This window comes from Lithobates pipiens, unplaced genomic scaffold (assembly GCF_037356315.1).
Source record: "Lithobates pipiens isolate NorthernLeopardFrog02 unplaced genomic scaffold, aLitPip1_a1.2 Scaffold_10, whole genome shotgun sequence".
NCBI classification, from domain to species: Eukaryota; Metazoa; Chordata; class Amphibia; order Anura; family Ranidae; genus Lithobates; species Lithobates pipiens.
The window spans coordinates 21,030,840-21,053,852 of record NW_027507686.1 but is presented as its reverse complement, the minus strand read 5'-3'; the positions used below and the strand labels follow the sequence as shown (position 1 = coordinate 21,053,852).

Sequence of the window (23,013 nt, the reverse complement as noted above, 5' to 3'; positions counted from 1 at the left end):
CTCTTGCTTGGCCAAAATGTACGAGAGTAAGTTTGACCATAGTACGGGGCCTGGAAAATCCCCAGTAAAGCCTCCCGGATTGGCCAACAACATGGACAACAAGTTGAACTTGCTCAACGAGAAAATGGACAAGCTGTTACACTTTCAGGAAGATGTCATGGGTAAACTGGAAACGGTTTCTCATGGGATGGACCTGCTGGAAAAAGGGATGGATAAACTGTCGGCCTCTCATGGACCCAACCCACAAAGTCTAAAGGAGAACATTGAGCCAGCTGTAGAAGAAAGCAGCTTCTCTGAATTAATACGACTTCTTAAAATGTTACATGGAGAATCTATTATTCACCAAGAGAAACTGGATGGCCTTCAAAAGATGATGTCAACGATGGATAAGGTGGTGGCATTTGTGGGGAACACTCTCAAAAACTCTAAAATTGTGGATTTCATTCTAAAGGGTACAGTTCCTTGGATGAAGAAGGAGGAGGTTGGTGATTATTCTCACATAGTGTTCTTAAGGGTCAGGTGGTCGTTTGAAGCTCCAGAGTCAGCTTTGCTTGATTTGCTAGATTAGTAGGTTAATGTGTCAGCTTTTGAATGCCTTTGGTGACTCTTTGAGGGATGCGTCCTTTTCATGTATAAGTCATCTAGACGTGTTCATTAATTATAAAATAAAGAAGGAAGGTTTAATGGTTTAAAGGCAGTGGAGATTTTCTCTGTTATGTGATTGAAGGAGGATCGGGGGCCCACTTCATTATAATGAGAGTGATTTCGGCCTACTCCACTAGACAAGTGCTTAAAAAATAATCTTTACTTTATATCTTTAGATCTATATCAAAGCAATTTTATTAGAACTGTGACACTTACCAGTATTATAATAAATGTAGCTCCAGAACAAGACCAATAGATAAACAACAACCTGAAGAACAGTTGGTGCCCTTGGAGGAACCAAATGTTGCCTTTATAAGAACAGTGCTTTTCCATTAACATTTAAGTATATCTAAAGCCAAATTCTGTTAGATTCGTTAGGTAAACTGGAAAGGTTGGTAAGGAGACTCATCACAGGAGTCTCGGCTTGTTCCAAAGGCTTTACTGGCACATCTTCTACCATAAGACACTAAAAGATAACTCCATCCCTAACATGAAAAACTACTAGGACTTTAAAGGTACCGCAACAAAATTTTTTTTTAAAGATAAAAGCTCACATTTTTATTGTACAAAACATTAAAAGAAATTTAAAAATGAATATCAAACATCCAATTGTTTTCAAAACAAATGCAATCACATAGCATACCATTAATTGATGACTATATCCCAGGTTGGTCATAAAGAAGATCTCATATACATATCTTTGTCTCCAAAAATAGATGCAATAAAATAAAATGTGAGCTTTTATCTTTAATAATTTTTTATTGGTGTGTACCTTTTAAAGTCCAGGTAGTTTTTCATGTTGGGGATTGAGTGATCATTCAAACTCTGTTGGATTCCTCTTGTATAGAGTAGGGGAGGATTCAAACCCCATCAAGATTTTTTGTTGTCTGTGTCCCACTAGGGAAATTTTCCATTTACATCCTGTCCTGGAAATGCAACAGGAAATGAGAGAAAATCTCTCCTATTTGTCTCTAGTACAGGTGTCCCCATTGAATATTTTCCCTCTATTCCTGTTCTCATGATGACTTTAAAATGTTGACTATGTCATGTTCTGCTCCAGTGACTATGTTCACCAGGACAAACCGAGAGAGGGTGAATCTGCCCAACCTGGACACAAACAGCAACCTATAGAAACTTGATAAGGCTCTAATCCAGTGTTTCTCAAACAGGGTTCAGTGGAACCCTAGGGTTCCTCCAGAGGTTGCTAGGGGTTCCTTCAGCATTGGCCAATTTCTGCCTCTCAGATAAGTTCCCACCAACACCAGTGATCTTTTTAGCTATCTGCAAGGAGGTAATTCTTCCCAATGACCACACGTGTAAGGACCATTCTTCCTACTGACCATCACACTAATGTATCATGAGTTGTAGATTTCTGATTTTTAGAAGGGGTTCCCCCCAAGACCATGGAACTATTTCAAGGGTTCCTCTGTGTTGAGAAAGGTTGCTCTAATCTTTCCAAATTCTTTTCAAAATGAAAAAAAAAATTTGATTCAAATAAAATTTGATTTAAATAAACTTTTAACCGGTATACTTCCCTATGGAGCATACAACACGTAACTACATTGCACAACTGACTAAGGGATAAGAACTCCATGTAGAGGGGCATTTGAATGGTAAAAATCACCTTATCTGGGACCAGAAGGCTTTTGGTCAATGAAATTGAATTAAAATATTTTTTTTTTTTAGTTCTTGCCCCTCTGAACTGTTACCTCCAGTCGCCCTACTTGGGTGCAGTGCCAGTCACACTGTAAATTAGGAATAACTACCACTGATCATGACACTTTCGTAGTGTAATGCACAGGGTAGCACCCTTAAGGGTCATGGCAGATCAAGTTTGCGAATAGGAAGGCTACAACCAGCCCTGTTGTACCAGGCCCAGGCCCCTCTGGGTCAACAGGGGGCCCTGGGTTAGACCAAGATCCAAGATGAGTCTCATTTGTAGGGTGCACCACCCATTAGACTTGTGTAGGCCATGTCCCTTGCATTTTGCCCGGCAGGGCTTGTCTGGTAGGCTGTACAGGGCCCTGTGATTTCAAATGGCAGCCCTGTGGCCGGTGGTCATAAAAGATTATTACTATAGCGGCTATCTCATGAAATGGCACTGTTAAATGTTTTCTGCAGAATTTACCACTTGCCTACTGAGCACTTTTACCCCCTTCCTGCCCAGGCCAATTTTCACCTTTCAGCACTGTTACACTTTGAATGACAATTGCCCAATCATGCCACACTGTACCCCCCAAAAATTATCATTGTTTTCACACAAATAGAGCTTTATTTTGGTGGTATTTAATCATCACTGGGTTCTTTATTTTTTGCTAACAAAGACCAAACGTTTTGAAAAAAAAACATTTTTTTTATAGTTTGTTATAAAATTTTGCAAACAGGTAATTTTTCTCCTTTACTGATGTGCTCTGATGAGGCGGCACTGGTAGGTGGCACTGGTGGGCATTGATGAGAAGGCACAGATGAGGCTGGCACTGATGGGCTCTGATGGGAGGCACTGAGAGGTGGCTCTGATGGGCACTGGTAGGCAGCACCGATACTAGTTAATACTGATGATGAGGTACTGATTGGCAGAACTGGTAGGCACTGATAGGTGGCACTGGTGGGCACTGATTAGCAGCACTGGTGGGCACTGATTAGCAGCATTGTTTGGCATTAGTAGGGCCAATAAAAGCGTGAGGAGAAAAAAGCCGATACCCGGCTTATGTTTACATCCTGTGATCAGCTGTCAGCTGATCACATGTTAAAGAGCCGCTGTGATTGGCCTTTTACCCCGATCTGTGATATGCCAAGTCTAAAGGACTTGGTAGCGCAGATCCTTTGACAATTCTTTTGCTTTCCCCATGACTCAGAATCCAGAAATGTCAGTGCAGCACTGGATGGAAGATGCAAGGGTCTCACAGGAGTCCAGAAATTCATTGACCTTTTATACACACTAATTACAAGCAAACGGATCACAATTGAGGATGGTTACCTTTAAAGAGGAAGTAAAGCCAAACAAAAAAAATAAAAAATACACCCTGCAAGGCAAAGGCATAATGAGCTAGTATGCATAGCATACTAGCTCATTATGAATAACTTACCTGAGATGGAAGTCCCCGAAGTGACCCTCTTTCTTCTCCTCCTCCGACATCGCCATCTATCCAGGAGTGACTTCCGGGTATTGCGGCTCCGGCGCTATGTCTGGCCGGAGCTACAATGACGTCACTCCCATGCATGCACGCGGGAGCCGCCACTAACGGCATGATCGCCGTTAGCAGCGGCATGCTCAATGCACCTGTGCGCCGCTGTCTACGGTGCATGCGCCGTAGACAGTGGTGCCTGTCTTTTGCAAATATCGCCTAAACTGTAGGTTTAGGAGATATTTCTTGCATCTACAGGTAAGACTTAATCTAGGCTTACATGTAGGTAAAAGTGGTCTGTAAGGGTTTACAACCACTTTAATAGCCATTCAAACCATTTGTGTCAACTTGTGTGCATGTTATCAGGCCAAAATCACCAGGGTATGTAAACTTTTGATCAGGAACATTTGGGTAGTTTCTGTTGTAATTATGATTTAAAAAGAGTAAACACAGGTGATTGATAATAAATGGCTTCAGCCAAACACTAACCATGAGTGAAAGAAAAGTGTTTGTGTTATCATTCATAATCACTGAAAAATGGCCAAGAAATCATAAATTCTGCCAGGGTATGTAAACTTATGAGCACAACTGTGTAAAGGAGGGGAGAAATTGACTCAACCCACTTAAAGGGGTTGTAAAGCTTCATTTTTTATTTTCTAAATATGTTCCTTTAGGCTAGTGCATAGTTGGTTCACTTACCTTTTCCTTTGATTTCCCTTCTAAGGACCCTTTCACACTACCGATCCGTTCAGGTCCCCCTGTCAGTTTTTCAGGCGGACCTGAACGGATGCTCCATAGAGCTCTATGGAGCGTTGGATGTCAGCGGTAACATGTCCGCTGACATCCGACCTGCTCTGATCCGAAAAAGCTATTTTTCCATCCATCATCGGATCGGGTGACGACGGACACAGCGGTCCGTCGTCACCCGATCTCCCATAGGGGAGAGCGGCGCTGTGACAGGTCTGTCCCTGCGCAGTGTGCACAGACAGACCTGCCATGTTCCTGCTACGGCGATCCCTGCTGTGCACTGATCAGCACTGATCCGCCCCGTGTGAAAGTACCCTAAATGTTTTTTTTCTTGGTCTGAATTTCTCACTTCCTGTTTCTCCTCAGTAAACTTCACACCATCATTCGAACGGTGTTTAGTCAGCCAGAACAGCTTACTGAGGAGAAACAGGAAGTGAGAAATTCAGACAAAGAAAACAAAGAAAAAAAACATTTGGAAGGGAAATCGAAGGAAAAGGTAAGTGAACCAACAATGCACTAGCTTAAAGGAACCATATTTAGAAAATAAAAAATGAACCTTTACAACCCCTTTAATACTTACATGCAGTGGCGTCGCTAGGGGGTGGCTTTTGGGGCTATAGCCCCGAGTCTCTGCAGGGGTCCCCAAGGGGAGGGGAGGCTCTCCGAGGACCCTGGTGCAAGGGGGGGGGGGCTCTCTAGGGACCCTGATTTTAAGGGGGAGGCTCTCTGAGGAAGCTAATGTAAGGGGGGCTGTCTGGGAACCCTGATGTAAGGGGGGCTCTCTGGGGATATATACACACACACATACACACGTATATTACTGTATATACATGTGTATGCCCACCCAAGTGTATGACTTTCTTTACTACGCTACTATGGGCTCTAGCCCCAGATCTTTTGTAGACCTAGCAATCAGTGGCGGCTGGTGAAGTTTTTGGATGAACGGGCGCTAGACTCCGCCCATAATTTTTGACCCATCCCACTTCTCATAAACCACACCCCTTATATTTACACTAAAATGCAAAAAAGGTTTGTAAAAATGCTCCACACTCCCCTATGTATGTTAATAGCACAGAGCACCTAACAAGCCACACAAATTATACCAAGCAAAATCATTTAGTCTTTGCCAGCAAATTACTTTGAGTAACAAGCAGCAGACCATTTACAGCTCCTCCTGCAACTGCAAGCATTTTTATGTTATTCCTGCTTAATTTTATATTCTAAAACATTTTAAAATGGCTCACATGTTCCTGCACAATGTGACTCAGACTCAGAGTAAAGGGGTGCATTTTAAAATAGATTTAGGCATAATTAAATATTTTTTTTCCTTAGAGAGAACATTTACATTCCCTCACCTTACTGCAGCCCCGCTTGGGCTGAGGAACGTAGCCGCCGACGTTGCTTTCGGCTGCTTCACGAAACCCGGAAGTGACCTGGCTGGGTTTGAACAACAATCAGTGATTTTACGGGCGGAAGCTAGTCGGCGTTCTGCATTGCGCCGCAAGGCGGGTTAAATACCCGCAAATGAAGCGCCATGGATACAATCTTGTGATTGCATCGACGTGGCGCTTCCCATAGTGCACTGCGACCGGCGCCACAGTGCACTATGTTAAATTACTTTTTTTTTGTTTTTTTTTACTTTTTTTATTTTATTTATTTTTCTGTGACTACAGGAGGGGGCGCCCTATGGACGGGCCATCGCTGCTGGCAATGCCCCTGCTTACATGTCAACTATGCCTAAACCATGTGAACGTGAGAACTGGTGGCTGCTTAAAATGTTCATCCAGGGAGCTGAGGAAAGGGTCCGCAGGAAGACCGGATGCACACCATGATCCCCAGAGGCAAGGGGACACAAGTGATCAAAAAGAAATCCATATAAATGGATTCCAAAGCTCAACTGTTGTAGCAATATTTTTCCTTTTGCTCCAACTGGTTGTTCTTCTGCAATAAATAAAATAAACGGAGAAGATGATCTGTTCTGCCATTGCTCTCTGTACCCGATGATTCTGTAAACTGAATGTGATTCCTTAAAATCACATTCCGGAGGGAGATCTCACAAAGCCCGTAGAATACAGATGATTAAGTGAGATCAAGTAAGTACTTGGTAGGCACAACAGGACAACACCAGAAAAGAATATCTTATTGACAGAATATAAAACAACTAGTCTCACCCCTGAGCAGTTCAATCTCATGGTAGGAGACGGAGATGTGTTCAGATCCTTCACTGTGATTAAGTATGATCGGGGGGGGGGTATAACCAGCCTTGTGAAGTCTGGACGGCATCTGGCAGCGACTGTAAGTGAAAGTGCAGCTAAAAGATCATTGTCTGCTGAGTGTTTGCTCAATATTTTCTTATTTATCTGGTAAAAGATGGACGCGTTGATTTTGCAGCACCTGCTGTCTGCGAGGGAACATAAAATTAATTTAGCATGTACGGTGCCTTGAAAAAGTTTTCATACCCCTTGAAATTTTCCATCCTTTGTAATTTTACAACCAAAAACGTAAATGCATTTTATTGGGATTTTATGTGATGGACCAACACAAAGTGGCACATAATTGTGAAGTGGAAGGAAAATGGTAAATTGTTTTTAATTTTTTTCTTTTCAAATAAATATGTGAAAAGTATGTGGGGGGGGGGGGGGCGGCATTTGTATGGCGCCCCCCTGAGTCAATACTTTGTAGAACCGCCTTTCACTGCAATTACAGCTGCAAGTCTTTTTGGAGATGTCTCTACCAGCTTTGCACATCTAGAGAGTGATATTTTTTGCCCATTCTTCGTTGCAAAATCGCTCAAGCTCTGTCAGATTGGATGGAGAGCGGCTGTGAAAAGCAATTTTCAAGGCTTGCCACAGATTCTCAATTGGATTTAGGTCTGGACTTTAACTGGGCCATTCTAACACATGAATATGCTTTGATCCATTTCATTGTAACTCTGGCTGTATGTTTGGGGTTGTTGTCCTGATGGAAGGTGAACCTCCGCCCCAGTCTCTGATCTTTTGCAGGTTTTCTTCTAAGCCCTTGTACACACGGTCGGAGAATCCGTCGGAATGTGTCCTATCGGACCGTGACGTCGGATAATCCGACTGTGTGTGGTATGCATCGGACTGATTCCGTCGGAATATCCGTCTGAACCAATTTTCCAACATGTTGGAAATATTTCCCGACCGACTGGTTCGATCGGACATACTCCGATCGGACCAAGTGCCACGCATGCTCAGATCAAATTCCTACATCAAAGCTATTGGCTACTAGCCTGAACGTAGTCTCGTCGTAACAAAATTACGTCATCACGTTCTGAATGATCGGATTTTTCGACAACTTAGTCCGACCATGTGTATGCAACAGTTTCGGACACAATCCGACGGGCAAAATCCAACGGATTTGGTTGCCAAAATCTCTGACCGTGTGTACAGGGGCTAAGATTGTCCTGTATTTGGCTCCATCCATCTTCCCATCAACTCTGACCAGCTTCCCTGTCCCTGCTGAAGAAAAGCATCCCCAACATGATGCTGCCACCACCATGTTTTTGATGGTGTGTTCAGGGTGATGTGCAGTGTTAGTTTTCTGGCACACATAGCGTTTTGCTTTTAGGCCAAAAAGTTAAACTTTGGTCTCATCTGAGCAGAACCCCTTCTTCCACGTTTTCTGTGTCCCCCACATGGCTTCTCACAAACTGCAAATGGGACTTCTTATAGCTTTATTTCAACAATGACTTTCTTCTTGTCACTCTTCCATAAAGGGCAGATTTGTGGAGAGACGACTAATAGTTGTCCTGTGGACAGATTCTTCCACCTGAGCTGTGGATCTCTGCAGCTCCTCCAGAGTTACCATGGACCTCTTGGCTGCTTCTCTGATGAATGTTCTCCTTGCCCGGCCGGTCAGTTTAGGTGGACGGCCATGAGTTGGTAGGTTTGCGGTTGTGTCATACTCTTTCCATTTTCGGATGATGGATTGAACAGAGCTCCGTGAGATGTTCAAAGCTTGGGATATTGTTTTATAACCTAACCCTGCTTTATACTTATCCACAACTTTATCCCTGACCTGTCTGGTGTGTTATTTGGCCTTCATGATGCTGTTTATTCACTAAGGTTCTCTAACAAACCTCTGAGGACTTCACAGAACAGCTGTATTTATACTGAGATTAAATTACGCACAGGTGGACCCTATTTACTAATTAGGTGACTTCTGAAGGTATCACTAGATACCTTCAGAAGTACACTAGATTTTAGTTAGGGGTATCGGAGTAAAGGGGGCTGAATACAAATGCACGCCACACTTTTCACATATTTATTTGTAAAAAAAATTGTAAAAACTTTTATCGTTTTCCTTCCAATTTACATATAAAGTGAACCTGTCCTCAGAAAATCATTGGCTTGATGGAGGTGGGTCAAGTTGGCTGCACATACTTGCACCCTAGGGATCCTCAGACACTGTAGGTGCCCAGCATCAAATAGATTTTTTCCTGCTAAGTGGTGGATGTTTAGCGCTAACCCCCGCAATGGCCTCTGATTTGTGTCCTTTTCCCTTTTTTGTAGTGGCAGCCAGGCGAACAGCAACATTCATTCACTCCTCTGGACAGTCTACTCTAGGAGGTTGCCTTTTTTAAAGTTTATTGCAGATTAACCACTTGACCTCTGGAAGATTTACCCCAACCCCCCCCCCCTTTCATGACCAGGCCATTTTTTTGAGATACTACTTTAACAATTGCGTGGTGATGCAGTACTGTACCCAAATGAAATTTATGCAATTTTTCCCTTACAAATAGAGCTTTCTTTTGGTGGGATTTGATCACCACTGATTTTTTTTTTTCCACTATAAACAAAAACATAACAATTTTGAAAAACAAAAAACAATTGTTTTTTACGTCCGGCTTTAAAACATATCAAATAAAAATATGTAAAAATGTAATTTCTTGATAAATTTAAGCCAATACGTATTCTGCTATATATTTTTGGCAAAAAAATAAAAAATAAATCCCGATAAGCGTATATTGATTGGTTTGCGCAAAAGTTATGGTGTCTACAAACTATGGTTTATATATACTGGAATTTTTTTTTTCATACTAGTAATGGCGGCGATCGGTGACTTATAGCGGGACTGCGATATTGCGGCAAACAATCTGACACAAACTAACATTTTGTGGGAACCAGTGACACTAATACAGTGATCGGTACTAAAAATATGCACTGCCACTGTACTAATAACACTGGCTGGGAAGGGAAGATGTGAAAGACCTAGGGCAAACAAGTTAAATGTGTGCCTAACCAATGTTCTTGTGTGTACTATGTGTGCTGCTTTCACTAAGGGATGTGCTGTATTTTTTTCTCTGCTTTAAAGGGAAACCAAATCCAGCACATCCCGGCTGACAGGACGGAGCTCTGCATTGTTTACATATGCAGAGCTCCATCCAGACTGGCTCCTCACCCATCAGTGGGTGTCGGTGGTCATCCATTGACTAAACACAGCAAAAGTGGCGCCCCCCCCCCCAGCAGAATCACATATATATATATATATATATATATATATATATATATATATATATATATATATATATATATATATATATATATATATATATATATATATATATATATATATATATATATATATATATATATACCTGATTCTGTGCAGAGTGGCTGCCCTGTAGCAATAAAGCTACAATGGGCCGCTCCACAACTGGTTAACTTGGATGGGGCTACTCCAGAATACTGAAAAGGAATGTGAGGACACTTTCCTTTGCAGCTGCTTCTAAGAACAGTCCCTTCAGCAGCAGGATTTAAAGTGGACAGTATTGGGACACCATCAGCAATGTCCCAAGCCAAGCAAGCCTTAATGTTAGTGCACAAGGTGTTAGCAGCAACAGTCACTAGGATTCTTTACTCAGGTCTGTACTCAGTGTCTCTGGGACTTGGATGTTTCCCTCCAGGCTCAGGCAGACAGTCTTCTCAGTGAAACCTTCAGACTGGATGCTCTAGAGCCTATTCTGCTGTCTAGCAGCAGAATAGGCCCCCCAGCTATGCACAGCTGTGGCTTTGATGATTCAGGCAGGATATTCAGCTGGACTGACAAGAAGAGCAGCAGCCTTTCTGGTTGGGAACCTCTTCTCTTGGGGAAGAAGAACCCTGTTCTCTAAGCTGCAGACTATTTATGCCCTTTCCCAGCCACCATCTGGGCACCTTCCCCAAGGGATTGGCTGGAGCTGCATAAATGATCAGGCTGCTCACTTGACACTCCCAACCACTATATAGTTACATAGTAGGTGAGGTTGAAAAAAAAGTCCATCAAGTCCAACCTATGTGTGTGATTATATGTCAGTATTACATTGTATATCCTTGTATGTCATTCAGGTGCTTATCTAATAGTTTTTGAAACTATCGATGCCCCCCCGCTGAAACAACCGCCTGTGGAAGGGAATTCCATATCCTTGCCGCACTTACAGTAAAGAACCCTCTACATAGTTTAAGGTTAAACCTATTTTCTTCTAATTTTAATGAGTGGCCAGAGTCTTATTAAACTCCCATTCGCTGAAAAGTTTTATCCCTATTGTGGGGTCACCAGTACGGTATTTGTACATTGAAATCATATCCCCTCTCAAATGTCTCTTCTCCAGAGAGAATAAGTTCAGTGCTCCCAACCTTTCCTCATAACTAATATCCTCCAGAACCTTTATTAGCTTTGTTGCCCTTCTTTGTATTCGCTCCATTTCCAGTACATCCTTCCTGAGTACTGGTGCCCAGAACTGGACGGCATACTCCAGGGGAGGCCTGACCAGAGTCTTGTAGAGCGGGAGAATTATCGTTTCATCTCTGGAATTAACCCCCTTTTTAATGCCAATATTCTGTTTGCTTTGTTAGCAGCAGCTTGGCATTGCATGCCATTGCTGAGCCTATCATCTACTAGGATCCCCAGGTCCTTTTCCATCCTAGATTCCCCCAGAGGTTCTCCCCCCAGTGTATAGATTGCATTCATATTTTTGCCACCCAAATGCATTATTTTAAATTTTTCCACATTAAACCTCATTTGCCATGTAGTTGCCCACCCCGGAGAAGTTATTGCCCTGCTTAGCTTAGTATCATCCTCAAATACAGAGATTGAACTGTTTACCCCATCCTCCAGGTCGTTTATGAAGAAATTAAATAAGATTGGTCCCAGCAACGAACCCTGGAGGACCCCACTTTCCACCCCTGACCATTCCGAGTAATCCCCATTTATCACCACCTTCGAACTCGCCCTTGTAGCCAGGTTGTAATGCATGTGCTCACTCTATGGTCCATGCTAACGGTCCTTACTTTGAACAGTAAACGTTTATGGGGATCTGTGTCAAATGCTTTTGCAAAATCCAAATACGCCACGTCTACGGGCCTTCCTTTATCTAGATGGCAGCTCACCTCCTCATAGAAGATTAATAGATTGGTTTGGCAAGAACGATTCTTCATGAATCTATGCTGATTACTGCTAATGATACTGTTTTCAATACTAAAATCTTGTATATAGTCCCTCATCATCCCCTCCAAGAAGTTGCATACTATTGATGTTAGGCTAACTGGTCTGTAATTCCCAGGGATGTATTTTGGCCCTTTTTTAATTATTGCTATTCCAGTCAGTAGACCGTCAGTAAAAAATCAGGAACAATAGCCTGGCAATTACTTGACAGAGTCCTCTAAGGACCCTCGGTTGCAAGCCATCTGGTCACAGTGACTTATTAATGTTTTCCAAGTCTTATTATTAAGTTTTACAAGTCTGTTCCTAATTCTGTCCTCTGTTAGCCATGAGGGTCCTTCCTGTGATGTGTCATGAGGATAAACACTGCAGTTTTGAATACTGAAGCCCCCCGATTCCCTCATGAAGACTGAGAAGAAGAAAAAATTCAATACCTTCGCCATCTCCCCAACCTTAGTAACCAGATTCCCTTCATCATTCTTTATGGGGCCAATATGGTCTGTCATCCCTCTTTTACTGTTTATATACTTAAAGAATTTATTTGGATTTGTTTTGCTCTCCTCTGCTATGTGTCTTTCGTGTTCTATCTTAGCCGCCCTAATTGCACCCTTACATTTCTTGTTGCATTCTTTGTAAAGTCTGAATGCTGATGATGATCCCTCAGCCTTGGAAGGCCTCCAGAAGACAGGGGGAAGCAATCAAACCTACAGCCTGTAGAGCCCAGAGCAGACCAAATAATTTACTTGCTGCTCTTCTGATTACAGCAGAGCTGTAAAACAAAATTTGCTAAAGGCTGCTATCTTCTGGATGTCCTCCTCTTATAACAGTGATTGTTAACTGTTGCAGTTTTTTTGTTTTGAAGGCCAAAGATGACACTGAAGAGAAAGAAAGCAAACCAAAGCATGTCCTCGCCAGCAGAGGCTCACAGATTGACGTGCAGAGAGCGCCAGCAAGTAAGTAAAAATTTGTGTTGTAGCAATCCATTTTTTTTTTTTTTTTTTGCAAGTGCACTTGCAGTGCAAAGTGGATTTGCCTTTGTGCATACACCCCCCCCCCCCCCACCCCTCCCCAAAATCATTTCAGGTCAGTTCAGGTCTTTCAACTAAAGGGTACTGGTAATGCTAAAGCATACAAAGATATTCTACATTATTGTGACCTTCCAACCTTGTAGCAGTAGTTTGAAGAAGGCCCTTTTTTTGTTCCAGCATGCCAGCTCCATAAAGATATGGTTTGATGGTTCACATAGAACTCAATTGAATACCTTTTCGGATTAAAGAGGAAGTAAAGCCTCTAAAAAAAAAAATGCACCCTGCAAGAAAAAGGCATAATGAGCTAATATGCATAGCACACTAGCTCATTATGAATTACTTACCTGAGATCGAAGCCCCCGCATCGACCCTCGTCTTCCTCCCCCCGACGCCGCCATCTATCCCGGAGTGATTTCCAGGTATTGCGGCTCCGGCGCTGTGACTGGCCCGGAGCCGCGATGATGTCACTCATGCGCATGCACGCTGGTGCCGCAGCTAATGGCATCATTGCCGTTAAAAACTGCATGCTCAGTGCGCCTGCGCCCGATGTCTACGACGCATGCACCGCAGACATCGGTGCCGCTATTTCTTCAAATATCTCCTAAACTTTTTAGGTTTGGGAGATATTTCTTGCACCTACGGGTAAGCTTTAATCTAGGCTTACCTGTAGGTTAAAGTGGTTGTAATGGGTTTACAACTAGGGACGCACCGAAATTTCGGCCGCCGAAACATATCGGCCGAAAATGCCCTTTTCGGCAATTTGCCGAAAGGAAAAAACGGCCGATAATTGAGCCGAAAATGGGGCGGGGCCTGGGCGGAACTCCGCCCCCGCCCGCCCCTGGTGCCTCCCATGATGGGGGTGAATAGCGCAGGACTGATGCAGACAGCGATGCCCCTCTGCAGTGAAGAGAGCCGTCTGGTTGAATAGAGCGCCGGGAACATCACAGCTTTCATTTCAATAGCTGTGTGTTCCCCGTCGCGCGCCGTCACACACGGCCCCTCCCCCTTGTCCGGGGAACTTTGACAGACAGATCACCCGTCCAGATTGGACGGGTGATCTGTCTATCAAAGTGCCTGGACAAGGGGGAGGGGCCGTGTGTGACGGCGTGCGACGGGGAACACACAGCTATTGAAATGAAAGCTGTGATGTTCCCGGCGCTCTATTCAACCAGACAGCTCTCTTCACTGCAGAGGGGCATCGCTGTCTGCATCACAGGGGGCAACACACATTGGCTGCATCACAGGGGGCAACACACATTGGCTGCATCACAGGGGGCAACACACACTGGCTGCATCACAGGGGGCAACACACACTGGCTGCATCACAGGGGGCAACACACACTGGCTGCATCACAGGGGGCAACACACACTGGCTGCATCACAGGGGGCAACACACACTGGCTGCATCACAGGGGGCAACACACACTGGCTGCATCACAGGGGGCAACACACACTGGCTGCATCACAGGGGGCAACACACACTGGCTGCATCACAGGGGGCAACACACACTGGCTGCATCACAGGGGGCAACACACACTGGCTGCATCACAGGGGGCAACACTGGCTGCATCACAGGGGGCAACACTGGCTACATCACAGGGGGCAACACTGGCTGCACTTATCTCTTTTATCAGGTCGCCAGTCTCTGACCACCTCCTGTACCGTGTCGCCAGTCTCTGACCACCTCCTGTACCGTGTCGCCAGTCTCTGACCACCTCCTGTACCGTGTCGCCAGCCTCTGACCACCTCCTGTACCGGGTCGCCAGTCTCTGACCACCTCCTGTACCGTGTCGCCAGTCTCTGACCACCTCCTGTACCGTGTCGCCAGTCTCTGACCACCTCCTGTACCGTGTCGCCAGTCTCTGACCACCTCCTGTACCGTGTCGCCAGTCTCTGACCACCTCCTGTACCGTGTCGCCAGTCTCTGACCACCTCCTGTACCGTGTCGCCAGCCTCTGACCACCTCCTGTACCGTGTCGCCAGTCTCTGACCACCTCCTGTACCGTGTCGCCAGTCTCTGACCACCTCCTGTACCGTGTCGCCAGTCTCTGACCACCTCCTGTACCGTGTCGCCAGTCTCTGACCACCTCCTGTACCGTGTCGCTAGCCTCTGACCACCTCCTGTACCGGGTCGCCAGCCTCTGACCACCTCCTGTACCGTGTCGCCAGCCTCTGACCACCTCCTGTACCGTGTCGCCAGCCTCTGACCACCTCCTGTACCGTGTCGCCAGTCTCTGACCACCTCCTGTACCGTGTTGCCAGTCTCTGACCACCTCCTGTACCGTGTTGCCAGTCTCTGACCACCTCCTGTACCGTGTCGCCAGTCTCTGACCACCTCCTGTACCGTGTCGCCAGTCTCTGACCACCTCCTGTACCGTGTCGCCAGCCTCTGACCACCTCCTGTACCGTGTCGCCAGCCTCTGACCACCTCCTGTACCGTGTCGCCAGCCTCTGACCACCTCCTGTACCGTGTCGCCAGTCTCTGACCACCTCCTGTACCGTGTCGCCAGCCTCTGACCACCTCCTGTACCGTGTCGCTAGTCTCTGACCACCTCCTGTACCGTGTCGCCAGTCTCTGACCACCTCCTGTACCGTGTCGCCAGTCTCTGACCACCTCCTGTACCGTGTCGCCAGTCTCTGACCACCTCCTGTACCGTGTCGCCAGTCTCTGACCACCTCCTGTACCGTGTCGCCAGTCTCTGACCACCTCCTGTACCGTGTCGCCAGTCTCTGACCACCTCCTGTACCGTGTCGCCAGTCTCTGACCACCTCCTGTACCGTGTCGCCAGTCTCTGACCACCTCCTGTACCGTGTCGCCAGTCTCTGACCACCTCCTGTACCGTGTCGCCAGTCTCTGACCACCTCCTGTACCGTGTCGCCAGTCTCTGACCACCTCCTGTACCGTGTCGCCAGTCTCTGACCACCTCCTGTACCGTGTCGCCAGTCTCTGACCACCTCCTGTACCGTGTCGCCAGTCTCTGACCACCTCCTGTACCGTGTCGCCAGCCTCTGACCACCTCCTGTACCGTGTCGCCAGCCTCTGATCACCTCCTGTACCGTGTCGCCAGCCTCTGACCACCTCCTGTACCGTGTCGCCAGCCTCTGACCACCTCCTGTACCGTGTCGCCAGCCTCTGACCACCTCCTGTACCGTGTCGCCAGCCTCTGACCACCTCCTGTACCGTGTCGCCAGCCTCTGACCACCTCCTGTACCGTGTCCCCAGCCTCTGACCACCTCCTGTACCGTGTCCCCAGCCTCTGACCACCTCCTGTACCGTGTCCCCAGCCTCTGACCACCTCCTGTACCATGTCCCCAGCCTCTGAGCACCTCCTGTACCATGTCCCCAGCCTCTGAGCACCTCCTGTACCATGTCCCCAGCCTCTGACCACCTCCTGTACCATGTCCCCAGCCTCTGACCACCTCCTGTACCATGTCCCCAGTCTCTGACCATCTCCTGTATAAAAATATTTTTTGAAAACAGTCATTTTCGGTATCGGTGCTGTTTCGGTATCGGTTTCGGTTTTCGGCCTAGTGTATTTTTCATTTTCGGTATCGGTTTCGGCACCAAAAAACCCATTCGGTGCATCCCTATTTACAACCACTTTAATCAGAATGCTGTTTGTGAGCCAAGGCCTTTTGTACAACATTGAAAGGAGCTAGAGGACTGGGGATGGGCAACTCAATAATCATGTCCACAGTTTTGAAAATGTTTGGCCTTATAGTATACCTTGAAAAATAAATTCTGCTGAGTCCGATTCCATGTTGCTTCAAAAGAACAACATTTATTTCTCTCAAACAAGGACTGATGTTGACTAAGGTCAGAAAACTATTGTACTGTTTCAGCTTGCAAGAAGATTTTGTCTTTATTTACTATTTTGCTCTCAAAGATTTTATCCCCACTTGATAAGGCCAACACAAACATTTTGAAAACCCAACCCAAGAGAGTTAAAACCTAATAGAGTGAAAAACCCAATAGAGAGAGTGACCCCAATCACCCTATTTCCCAATTTATACCTGAGTCAGGGAGAACTGGGGAACCTAAAGTGGAATTGGAACAAGCCCTCACCAACATCTATCTATGCGGACTGTGGAGTAATTAATCCTCAGGTTTACAAGAGATTCGGGAAGTCTTTCAAGCTGTTCTCCTATCAGCCCCTTTCATTATGCTCCCACCTCCCAACAGAGACCTTAGCAGCCTTTTAAACTTGAATGTAAACACAAAGAGAGGTGAACCTGAGTTGCTGAGAGAACTGCACATGCAAAGTGCCTGCAGCTAGAGGTATAAGTGAGAATTTGTTTTAAAACGAATTTACTGCTTGTTAAGAGTATGTTAAAACTTGAATGCCCACAGCCTGATCACAGTTACAAATTAAGCACTGAGACCTTAAAGAGGAGGGCCGTTTAAAAAAAAAATTAAGTCAGCAGCTGCAAACACTGTAGCTGCTGACTTAATAAGCACACTTACCTGTCCAGGGCGCCCGCGATGTCGGCCGCCCGAGGCCGACCTGTCCCTCGGCTCTCGGGTCCCGGCGCCGCCATTCCTTCTAAGGGAAACAGGCAGTGGAGCCTCACGGCCTGTTTCCTACTGCGCATGCGCGAGTCACGCAGCGCTTTGTGAATGGGACGCGCTGTGTTCTGGGACACACAGTTCCCAGAACACAGGGCGACCCATTACCCAGAAGACAACGCGACGAGGAGAGAAGAAAGAAGATCTCCGCGGAGGAGGAAGAGGAAGATTAGGATTATGTGCCTAGCAACAGGCATTTCTGGTAAGTAAAAAAAAAATTTTTTTCATTTTTTTTTTTTTAGATTTTTTTTGTAATTTTTAATATTTTTTTTCAGGGTGGCCCTCCACTTTAAATCACAGAAGTTTTTTTTTTTTAAAAGCCATGATTCTACTTGTCTGCATTCACCCCCCCCCCCCCCCCCAAAAAAAACGACCTGTTACCAAATTAGTTCAATTTAAATGCATACGTTTAGGTATTTCTTTGATTTGCAGCTCCACAGAAGAGCAGCAGCTCGGAAGGCAGAAGACTCAGCCAGAAGACAGCTCAGTGTACCAGGCACCATACTAAAGCCGACTCAACTGATGTCCAGACTCTAGATATACCTCAACAACCTGACAGCTCTCATAATGCCAAACCGTGGGCACAGAAAGTGGCAGGAGAACTACCAGCGGAGAAAAATGCCCAGACAGATCCAGATGCCCAGTATACACAACCTTCCCTCACCCCAGCAGCGGAACAGAGTTCCAAAATCAAAGAACCTAAGCAGATTGTTGAGGAACCTGGAGGAGGTCCTGATTCCCTTACTCAAAAGCTGATCTCTGCAACATGTCCACCATGTCCAGAAGACCATCTCCAAAGGTAGAGATGCCTCCATGATTTCTTTCTTGTTATCTGAGTTGATTTTCTTATCAACATTGTATGCAATATATTTTACCAATCTAAAACTGACCAAATAAGGACTATTCAGACCTAATCAAATTTTGCATATTTTATGTACTGTATTTATTGGCGTATAACACTCACTTTTTCACCATGAACATCTGGTGCAAATAGCGTGTGCGTGTTATACACCAATACAACAATTTTAATTTTTTCCTGATACTTCCCTCTTAAAATTAATGTGTGTGTTATACACCTGTGCGTGTTATACGCCGATAAATACGGGTATTTAAAGTGGAACTTCAATAATTTTTTTTCATCTTTCCATCTATTAAATCCTCTGCCCTTGTTGTTTTAACTTTTGATAGTAAAACTTTTTTTTTCTGCCAGTAAATGCCTTATAGAGCCCATTTCCTGTTTCTTGTCTGGTAAAAAGCCTAGGCTTGTGACATCATTCACAGCTCTCTTTTTCACTCTTGTGAGTGTTTGCCAGGAAGGAAGGAAGGAAGGGGGGATGAGTCATAAGAGGGCCAATGAGAGCTGCAGAGCTGGAGGTGTGCCTCTGTGTGTCTGTGTAAATCCAGGAAGTGAACAGGCAGCAGCTTCAGCTGCCAACAGTTAAAATGGATGCAGCCATACTTAGTGGAAGGGAGATTTCTGCAGCATATTTGGCAAGTACAGAATCACAGTATATATAAATTAATATGCAAAGTGGTTGGAGGGAAGCTTCAGAATGGCAAAGATGTTTTTATTAGAAATGATTTGAGCAGACTGCAGTTCCTCTTTAATGAGATATTCCACTGAAGGGGAACACTGCATCCACTCTATTCACGTTTCTAACTTGACATATACCTTAAAATCTCTCGGGGTTTGCTTGTATGATTGTTCATGTACCATGCATGAGAAGATGGTTGCATGTCTGCATCAAATATGTTCATATAATGCAAAAATCCCATCCTTTATATGGGTAGACTAAAGGCGCCAAAGACATGAGATGGTGGTCAGACGTGTAGGCACAAAACACTGGCGTGAAAGTCACTAGTACTGGAAGAACTAAATACCCTCCTAGCAGCCAGCATCAGGTGAGAGTTATTACTGGAAACTGCTAAACTGCTGGCTGCTGGGAGACACCCACTGGTTTATATTGGAACTAAAAACCTCTGCCCAAACAACCACAGTGACACCAGGCCCTGACATGGTCCTTCATAGATGTTGCATTGTCTTCTGCACTAAAAACAGCAACATCAGAAGATCGACTAATTTTATGTACACTTTAAGGACTGTACATTCTTTTGAGATATCCATTGTACTCATCAGGAAAATGTTGCGATTTCTATTCCTGACCTCTTGTTTTCGACCGCCATCATAAGAACATTATCTTGATCTGTGCATGTTTGAACTGACAGCAGTCTCTTGGTGTGGCGCAATCTCCAACTGGGAGCCATGAGGTCTTCCCATATACTCATTATAAGGGCTTTGACCTGAGCACACACCCTGCTGGTCAACTACAAAAGCTGGACAAGGCGTTGGAGATCCTGTCCCACCCAAGACACTATGGAATCTCCAAACTACAGAGCCCCAAGATGGAATACCAAAACCTGGAGAAAGCTGTGAAAGCAATGTTCTCCAGTCCACATCTATGCTCTGCAGTCTTACACCAAGCAAATGTGCAAACCCTGTGTCCCCCAAACTACCAGTTGTACCGTGACAGCATCTCCTACTATCACATTATGTATTTTTCATTTAGGGTTGTGGTACCCTTGATCTCCAGGCACATTGGTGTTCTTTCTTGGCTTTATAAGATTTTATAATGTATATTTGATATTTTATTTATTTTATATTTATTTTATTTACATTGTACATTTTTTTAGGAAAAGCACTTGTGTCCATACAGAGGACATAAGCAACTCAGGAAGCAGATCTGTACCAGAAAAAGAACAAAAGTCTGACAAGAATACACCAGCTTCAGCACAACATAAAACACAAGCTACAAATAAGGACAAGAAAACATCCTCTGCAACCCAAACTGAGGAGACTCATCCAGCTGTACTTGTAAAGGATCCCACGCCGACTCAGGAAATAGGCCACATGGACCTAAAACAAGCGAAAAATCCCGACAAGGGAGTGAAGGGAGCAGTAAATCCCAACCAAACAGAACTGGTTAAAAAAGACTGTGGCCCAGCCCCAACTCCCGCTTCCTCGTCTGTCAACAAACCACCAGTGGACACAAGGCCAGCTCTGGAGGACTCGTCTCTGCATGTTATTGGTAAGAAGATTAATTACAATTTTGTTCAGTTGACTTTAAAGCCTAATTTGAAAAATAAAATGATACTAGAATTTGCTATTAGTTGATCTAGTAAAGGTTTTAGGTTAATTTACGAGTGTCAATTATCAAAGAGCCTCTGGTTGGGTGGACCTCTGCGCTTACCTGTTAACATAGCAGCACTGGCAGATTACTTTGTGGGGGAGTTGTGTGTGTCTGAAACATTCAGTGGCCATTTAGCAGTTCAGAATGTTGCTCCAAGGGTGCCCAATCAAAGCTACAATCTGCCTGTAATATTTACTTTTTTTATTTTTTCCTATTGTCCAAAGCCAAACTTTGACATCCAGCTTGCAGTACTTGCTCTGTCAGCTAATGGGCAAAAAGGAAAAGTACCCAGGTGTCTTCACAGACAGTAGAAATAGGTGGGGGGTCTGAGCAGGCAGGTGGTAGAGAAGTGGTCCGGGGTCTCTAGGCTGATATTCAAAATGGGAAAATAATTTGATGGCTCTACAGATAGGAGAAATGGGTGGGCTTTAATGATGTGTTGGTGTGATAAGGCGGGAGGTAGCCCAGGGTCTGTATGTGGATAGGTGCCACGTGGTACAGAGGCAGTAAATACTTTGAGTCCGGTTGCAATTTACAACACTTGTATTGAAGGAATGGTCCAAAGATGAAAACAGCTCAGCATGAAGGCAGCCAGCTGGGAACACTCACAGTTCTGTGCAAACTTGTAGTTTGGAGCAGGTTCTGATGCACCGGCATCGTCTGTCTCCGAGGCACGGGATGTGGCCTGGCCAGTCTGAGCCAAATGGGGAGAATTCCAATGCAGGACGTCGTGTCCCTTCTTGTCCGTAACCTTTCTCATCTGCTATTCACTCTGTCTGACGGACAGGCAAGTGAACTGTTCCTATGCTATCCACTCACAAGAAAGCGCAGAAAATCTGGGGACGGGCAATTAAAAAGGCTCTGCTGGCCCAAGGTAGCCACCAGGGTCACCTGGATGCAGTGGAGCCAATTGGAACGCTGCCTTAGGGTACCAAGGAAATCATAGAGAAGTCAGGTTTCTCTTGACTTCCTCTCCAGCTGCAGTACTGCAGCCGCTCTGGTGGAGTGCCACCTACAGAACAGAGACTGCACCTGCCTATGTGTAAGCTGATAGATAAAATGGGGAAATACCTTGGTGGCTCCACGGATAAGAGATGGGTTGGCTTTCCCAGTGTGGTTGTGTGCAGGCCCATGTGGCCCAGGGTCTGTAGGCCGGTGGAATTACCTTGGTAACCCCAGAGATAGGTGGGCTTTGTTGGTTGGGTTGTGTTCTATAGTTGTCCAGGAAGGTGGAGAAGTGGCCCAGGGTCTTCAGAACTCCCTCCTATGACAGGTGTTGTCACCCTATCGATGCTATGCAGGGATAGGGGATCATAAGAAAGGGTGCATTATGTTACAAATGGTTTGGCAGCTAAATCACTTCTATATTTTTTATCTGTGCATATTGTCTTGGGATATCTTAATCTCATATCATGCTGTGTATTGTCCTGTTGTAGATGATGGCCCACCACCTCCTGCACCTTTCAACCACAGGATAGTCAGCATTAAGCAGGCTATATTGTCATCCTGTTACACAGTCTGCCAGCATGAAGTCCTCGGGGGGTAAGTTGAACAAGTCTCAACTAATTATGGTGCAGTCAAAGCTATGCTGGTGCATTGCTAGTCAAGATAATTTATCATGCTGTATAACTGCAATATAGAATTAAAGAAGGAAGCACATGTTGTGGGGTGTAAGTCCCCTTTATTATATAGTCCAACCTACAGGTTGCTAAGGGGCAGGGCTGGATGTACATGGATGAATGAGTTTGGGGTGGAGGAACTTGAGTAGCCTGCACAGAGTCCTGACCTCAACCTGATAGAACACCTTTAGGATGAATTAGAGCAGAGACTGAGAGCCAGGGCTTCTCATCCAACATCAGTGCCTGACCTCACAAATGTGCTTCTGAAAGGATAATCAAACATCCCCATAGACACACTCCTAAACCTTGTGGACAGCCTTCCCAGAAGAGTTGAAGCTGTTATAGCTGCAGAGGGTGGGCCAACTCAATATTGAACCCTACGGACTGAAACTGGGATGCCATTAAAGTTCATGTGTATGTATGTAAAAAAGCTCAATGTAAAAAAAAAAGAATTGGCAGCAAAAAAAAAAAAAAATTGGGAAAAACTGGCGTGGGGTCCCCCGCAAATCTATACCAGGTCCTTTAGGTCTGGGATAGATTTGGAAGGGAACCCCACTCCAAAATGTAAAAAAAAATGGTGTTGTTTGGCCCAGCCCCAAAAATCCATACCAGAACCTTATCAGAGCATGCAGTCTGGCAGGTCAGGAAAG

The 23,013-nt window shown here is 45.1% G+C and overlaps 1 protein-coding gene across 3 annotated transcripts in view; it reads left to right on the top strand.

Moving 5' to 3' along the window:
• Window positions 1-23,013, top strand: part of MYLK3 (myosin light chain kinase 3) — a 106,051-nt gene that overhangs the window by 35,911 nt on the left and 47,127 nt on the right. For 2 of the 3 annotated variants that reach the window (XM_077452442.1, XM_077452449.1), the window contains 4 exons: window positions 12,823-12,913; window positions 17,989-18,355; window positions 20,248-20,642; window positions 22,181-22,286. In XM_077452442.1, coding sequence (XP_077308568.1) covers window positions 12,823-12,913; window positions 17,989-18,355; window positions 20,248-20,642; window positions 22,181-22,286 — 959 coding nt within the window. Of the gene's footprint in view, window positions 482-12,822; window positions 12,914-17,988; window positions 18,356-20,247; window positions 20,643-22,180; window positions 22,287-23,013 lie in introns of all 3 variants that reach the window. The other variant, XM_077452430.1, reaches the window with a different exon arrangement.